The sequence below is a fragment of the Fukomys damarensis genome, unplaced genomic scaffold (assembly GCF_012274545.1).
Source record: "Fukomys damarensis isolate Sample0158 unplaced genomic scaffold, DMR_v1.0_HiC HiC_scaffold_8, whole genome shotgun sequence".
NCBI lineage: Eukaryota > Metazoa > Chordata > Mammalia > Rodentia > Bathyergidae > Fukomys > Fukomys damarensis.
Genome location: NW_022900920.1, coordinates 15,262,760 through 15,269,090, shown reverse-complemented (window position 1 = coordinate 15,269,090; position 6,331 = coordinate 15,262,760). Strand labels below are relative to the sequence as shown.

The 6,331-nt window shown below is 50.3% G+C and overlaps 2 protein-coding genes across 5 annotated transcripts in view; both read left to right on the top strand.

The window, feature by feature from the left end:
- Positions 1-3,091, top strand: part of Hmx2 (H6 family homeobox 2) — an 8,828-nt gene extending 5,737 nt beyond the window's left edge. The window contains exons 2-4 of the mRNA XM_010635325.3: positions 109-377; positions 1,251-1,663; positions 1,741-3,091. Of these exons, the coding sequence (XP_010633627.1) occupies positions 110-377; positions 1,251-1,663; positions 1,741-1,884 (825 nt within the window). The 5' untranslated portion in view covers position 109 and the 3' untranslated portion in view covers positions 1,885-3,091. The remainder of the gene's footprint in view (positions 1-108; positions 378-1,250; positions 1,664-1,740) is intronic.
- A 2,826-nt stretch (positions 3,092-5,917) lies between these two features.
- Positions 5,918-6,331, top strand: part of Bub3 (BUB3 mitotic checkpoint protein) — a 159,980-nt gene continuing 159,566 nt past the window's right edge. For 2 of the 4 annotated variants that reach the window (XM_010635293.2, XM_010635311.2), the window contains exon 1: positions 5,919-6,013. The gene's annotated coding sequence lies outside the window, so the exon portion shown is untranslated. Of the gene's footprint in view, positions 6,014-6,331 lie in introns of all 4 variants that reach the window. The other 2 variants (XM_010635277.3, XM_010635285.3) reach the window with 2 other exon arrangements.

Below are 6,331 nucleotides of genomic sequence, written 5' to 3'. Positions count from 1 at the left end.
CTTCGCTCCCCGCCCCTCCCCCCTGCCTGCCTGCCTGCTCGCACCACCTTCCACCCAGACCGTCTCTAAAGGGAGTTCTCGGTTTCCTCCGATTTCTTATGAATCCAGGATGGGCAGCAAGGAAGATGTGGGCAAGGGGTGTGCAGCGGCCGGTGGTGTCTCCAGCTTCACTATCCAGTCCATCCTGGGAGGGGGCCCCTCGGAAGCACCGAGGGAGCCTGTCGGCTGGCCGGCCAGGAAGCGCAGCCTGTCCGTGTCCTCGGAGGAGGAGGAGCCGGACGACGGCTGGAAGGCGCCCGCCTGCTACTGCCCAGACCCGCACGGTCCCAAGGAGCCGGGCTCCAAGCACCATCCCCCCGTCCCCTTTCCTTGTCTGGGTAAGAATCGCACGTCGCCAGCCTGGCAGCTAGTGAGCGCGAGGGGAGCGAGGCTGTGGGCCTCACCAGGATTGCGGAGCCGGGCTCCCTTGGGCCTGAGCTGTGGCCACTGGGAGTGCAGGGTGACGGGACTGGACACGCGCGATGTGGTGCCTCGTGGGCTGGAGGAGGAGGGGAACACAGACCCCGCGAGCCGAGCGACTCGGGCGTCTTTTGGAAGATTAGGTTGCAGGCAAAGTGGACCACAGAAGGCCGGGCCCTGGCCGGAGGTACATGTGGCTCTGCCGATCCCTTTGTATACGGGATACTTTCTGGACACAAAGTCTGTCAGTCGGGTGTGAGAGTTGTCTCTGCTGCAATCTCTTTTCGCCTTTTCCCTCCTCTTTCTGTCTCTGTCACCCCCTGGGAATGATTAGCACTCTAAGATGATTGACAATCGTGCGTTTTAGAGATGGTTCCTCTTTACAACATTCGACGAAGGGCCCAGTGTTAGTCCTTAACATGATTTACAAATAAATGACCTGTGAAATTATGCCACCCTATAAAGCTGGAGGAACTCTTCCAACTCAGTTATTACAAGGCGAAATCTCCTTTCAAATAATCAGTGTTTTCCGTCCAGACCTTCTCCCCTGGCTGCCACCTGTCCTTTCAGAAGGGTGGGGACACAGAGACCCCAGCCTCAAAGTAGCAGGGTCCCTTTTCTGTTTCTTTTAAAGGACTGGGTGCTGAGTTTCAGGTGGCAGCAAGAGGGAGAAGAGGAGGGGGTTGGTGACATGGGACCAAGGCTGCAGGTGTCTGCCAATCCTCTGGTCCCAGGAAGAGCTGCAGGTCTCCGTGACTATAACGCACGGCCTTCCTGTTTGTTCTCCTTAGGTACACCGAAGGGCAGCGGAGGCGCTGGGCCGGCGGGTTCAGAGCGCACGCCTTTCCTCTCCCCTTCACACTCGGACTTTAAAGAGGAGAAAGAGAGGCTTTTGGCCGCCGGCTCGCCCTCGCCAGGGCCAGAGCGGCCGCGGGACGGAGGCGCTGAGCGGCAGGTGGGAGCGGCCAAAAAGAAGACGCGCACCGTCTTCTCGCGCAGCCAGGTGTACCAGCTGGAGTCCACCTTCGACATGAAGCGCTACCTGAGCAGCTCGGAGCGCGCCGGCCTGGCCGCCTCGCTGCACCTCACTGAGACGCAGGTCAAGATCTGGTTCCAGAATCGCCGCAACAAGTGGAAGCGGCAGCTGGCCGCGGAGTTGGAGGCGGCCAACCTGAGCCACGCCGCGGCGCAGCGCATTGTGCGCGTGCCCATCCTCTACCACGAGAACTCGGCGGCCGAGGGCGTGCACTTTAAATGGCAGAAGCCCTCGGCAAAGTGCAGGGCATGCCGCTGGTGTTCCGGGACAGCTCGCTGCTGCGCGTGCCGGTGCCGCGCTCTCTCGCCTTCCCTGCGCCGCTCTACTACCCCAGCAGCAACCTCTCCGCCTTACCGCTCTACAACCTGTACAACAAGCTCGACTACTGACTCGCCTGCCGGCCTCCCGCCTCCACCTGCCCGCGGACCCTGGCGCGGCTTGCGCCCTCACAGGGCTCCAGAGCAAAAGGGCGTGTGTCCAGAAATATTAAGAAATACACCATGTGTATTCATTATCTCGTATTTATGGGCTCTGCCCTACTTTTCTTTTTTTGTTTGTTCGGGTATTTATCGGCACTCCTCAAGCTGGATCGCCTGCTTTCCACCTAAACCAAACCAATGAGTTTTCAAAACCGTATTGGAGGGGGATTTTTTTGGGGTCGTGGTGGGAAAGGGAGTTTTGGCCAGATCGGCTTTGGTTGGTAGGAAAAAAAGTCAGAAAACACCAACAAAACTAGATATACTCCTTACCCGTATGTACACCTGGCTATATGTACACGCACTCACACTCGGCCAAACCAGGCTCTCTGGGGCTTTGGACATTGATCTAATCACCTCTTTTTCTTTCCTTCATCCTGAGGATGGGTAGGGGCGAAATGGGGATAGTGCAGATCTGTAAATATTTTAAAAGAAAAAATAAAACATTTTAAACATCGTTGCTAAGGAGGGACTGTTTATCCTGCAGAATAAGTCGCAGGAGGCTTTCTCGCTTTTCAGAGACAGAGCTCCACTTCGTACCACGTGGAGGGTGGGGCCGGGGTCAATGGTAAAAGGTCAGGAAGTCATCGCTGCTTGGGGCGCACTTCCCAGTCCCTACTTGCAGTCCCCATAATCTTGGCGCGGGCTGGGGCCCACTCCGGCTGGATCAGGCTCCAGAGCCTGTGCCAGGAAAGACAAAGGCAGGAAGGCTGGTTATGCGGCTGAAGCGGTTGTGTGAATGAGCCCTGCCAGGGCGCAAAGAGCAACTTCTTGCACTGTATCGCCTTGGGTTCGGCCAAAGCAGGGCACGCGACGACGTAACCCAAGCTAGGCCGGCGTGCCTTTTCTCCTCCGACGTAGGGCAGGCTGCGGCGCCGCTTGTCAGTTGGTAAAGCGTCCAGTCGTCGCCCTGAGCCTGGTGCGACCCGCTCACAGCCACGCACAGTTCTCCAGCTGATTACACAGTTTCGCGTCTCGCGCGTAGCCGGAGCTGTACGCAGCAAGGCCACACAGGGATCCGAGGTCGGAAAGAAGGCGCAGGAGCAAAGGCGCTTCTCCCCACTCTTTTTTGTTAATACAGTATTTTGCATTGTGCTTGGCTAAATGGCTAGAGGACTGGCCAGCGCGCACCCGCTCTTTCTGTATTCAACACTGATGCTGTGCAGGCGAAGGCGCCCAAGGACTTTGGTGCCCAGATGCCGCGACGGCGCTGGGGCGAAAAAGACGCTGCGCGGAGAGATTAGCTGCGTTCGAGTAATGCAAACGGCAGCCTTTCTCTCCTGTGACATCGCAGCCACCTGTTCCTTGTAAAATGTAGAAAATGGAAACACGAGGGAGCACCACCGAGGTCCTTGAGCCTCCCACCGGTATATCGCTAAGCTGGTGCAAAAAAGCTGGAGTTTGCCTCTAGAAGGGAAACATTTGGGTGAGAGACTTGTCTATTTGAGCCAAAAGGCATCAAAATTATCTGCATTTTGTGAAACATACAGATTATCTGTAAACGTTTATGTGATCCACAGTATTCTGTGTTAAACGCCTGACCAAAAAGATTTTCTGATATTGTCCATTTTTTCTTCTTATATTAGCTTTGAAAAATCACTATTTTCCAAGTCAAAAGGTTCCAGCACTTGATTCAATTGCATTTACTTCATTTCAACTAAGTTCATATTAATATTTAGTCAGCCCTAGTATGTGTTGAGAACCTACACTAAGTTTTGGGTGGTCAGAGAGAGAAAAAAGTGACTTAGATCAGTTTTCTGATTTATTTAGTACATATATTTTATTTTACTGGGTTTTCATCCTCAGATAACCCTCTTAAATTCTTTCCCCCAAAGGTTGCTATTTGAATATTCTATGCAGAAACAACCAAATTATTTCTTAGAAACTTGTGTAAGAATAGTCCATCCATATCGTATTTGTTTGCATTTTAATGGATTATTGTTTGATGAGGGTTTTAATAGTATTGAGTCAAAACATTCATTTTAGTCTTGCTTCTGTTGTAGGAAGGAGTTTCCTCCAGTTATATAGGCATTTAGTGATAGAGTTTATTCTTAGATTTTAGGGGAGGATTCTTTGCCAGTTTGTTTCAGATAGTGTATTATCTCGCCCTATTTAATAATCGAGAAATTAGCAGTCACAGGTGATCCAATAGTGTAATTAGTTTCTAGGGCTTTCTCTTATAGGTAACTTTTACACACACATACAAACACACACACACACAACTGCATTTCAATTTAAAATGTTTATGAATCCATTGTTGCCAGATTTCCTATTTTGAGCCCATCAATTCATTTGAATAATCAACAAAATCATCAGTCTCCTTTCAGGCTCTAAACTGGATTTAAAAGATTGACGTTTCTTAAAACTCAAATTGAGTTGGGCTGTAACTGCATTCCCAGAGGGACCTGAATCATACACACACTGTATAATGAAATACACTTTTATTTTATTAGCGGGTAATTTATGCTCAGAATCTCAAAACACTAATAGAATTAAATAAACAACTGGGAGAGGGAACCAAATAAGTCACGAGATAAAATTATTTAGCTAAAGTTAGAATTGGAGTAAGGCATTGCATTTAAAAAATTTTAACTTGAATATCAACTTGTTGAAAGGGAAGGCAGAGACTAGTGAGAGACAAGGACTAGTGAGAAAAAAAGGGCAAGAATCTTTTAGCAGTAACATCATCAGTGAAACAAAAGGGTTTTGTGTATGTTCATTGTTAGGAATCAGAAGTGCATTCCATTCAGAATGGGTGCATGCATAAAGATCAACAACTTTCTCCTATTAATACATCTTCAAAGTTAAACACTTTAACCCCAGCATTTGACTCCCACTTTATACAAAATAAGGCTTTTTCTCTTAAAAGGAATTAAAAAAGAAGTTATAGTGTGGATTAAATTGAAAAATTTCAGACATTGAGGTCCAAGAGCTATCCAGTCATTGCGTTCTATCCATTAAGAATTGCTTTTCTTTCATGGAGATAAAATCACTTCCTATTATCAAAGCAACCTTCTTGATTCTTGTATTTTTAGAGGACTCATGAGAAAGTGTAGTAAATTGAGGACAAGATGGACGGGGAGAAGTTTGTCGCTATCATTTTAGGATCCCACGATGAACGTATCTCTAAAAGAAGCTGTTTGAATTTAACACATTTGCGGAGTACTTGTTTCTCAGTCTGTACACCCTCCTGGACAGCGTGTTCCTTCAGGACAAAAACTAGTCTGATTAAGGGCATCTTCCCAGAACCTCCAATTAGGCCCGGCATACATGGATGCCCAGTAAATGTGGAAAGATTGGGGTGGACAGACAAAGTATAATAGAAATAAGGATGAATTTGTAAGAGATCAGCAGAATTTAACACAATGAGAAATGTGAGTCCCTGGTTCATAGGTGAAAACTACAGGAAATTGAGAAAGAAATCAAGACAAAATAGTGCAGTTGACTAGAGCAAATAGTTCCTTCTCTACTTCAATTTTTGGTTCGTTTGACGAGCGTTTGTACGCTCAGAAAAGAAAAGAATAATTTAGCTCTACAGGAGTATTGACCAAAATGGGCTTCTTGCATCTGAGACCGAGGGAGGAAAGAGGCAGGCGCAGAGCTGGAAGACAGTCTTTCCCGCCTCCTATTTAGAGGACAAGGAGGGGGGTCGGCTCTATGAAAACTACATTTCCCAGCGTGCCACATAGGGGCGCCGGCAGGCGTGAGCGCAGCCGTGGCGAGATGCTTTTTGGGAGTTGGAGTTTCTGCTTCTCCAGCTCGGCACGCTGCCTCAATTTGAAGCGTAATGAGACCACGTGGTCGGAAAACCGCGGTTTCCCTTTGAGCCGGAACAGGATGACTGCGTTGACCAAGGCCGGCAACTAACAGGACCAATCGGCTGCCTAGAGTCAGCCGTTGGCATTTGAAACCAACCAATGGTAGGCCAGTGCTGGAACTTCCTCTCCGCCTCCATCGCCTACCCTGAGAGTGCTCCGAGGGAACCGAGGAGGCGGCGGCCGTAACTGGAGACTGAGATATTTGCTTCCGTGAGAAGGCCGAGGTAGCGGGCGAGGCGACGCGGTGCAGGAGGGAACTCGCTACAGACTTCCTAGGCCCGCGGCAGGCGGACGGGGCGGGGGACTCGCTTCATCATTTTTTTCCTTTATTACTTTATGGGCCTGGGGGAGGGGAGGAGAAGAACCAAGTGTAGACTCTTGGCGGGCGAGGCTGGGAGCTGCGCTTAGCTGGCGGTGGCGCGGGGCGTGGCAGGGGACGGATGGTGTAGGCCAGTCCCGACCCCGGCGGGTTCAGGCTCTGCGCAGGCGCAGACTCCTCTCTGCCCTAGCTCTCTCGGCCTCTACCTGGTGCCCCCCCCACC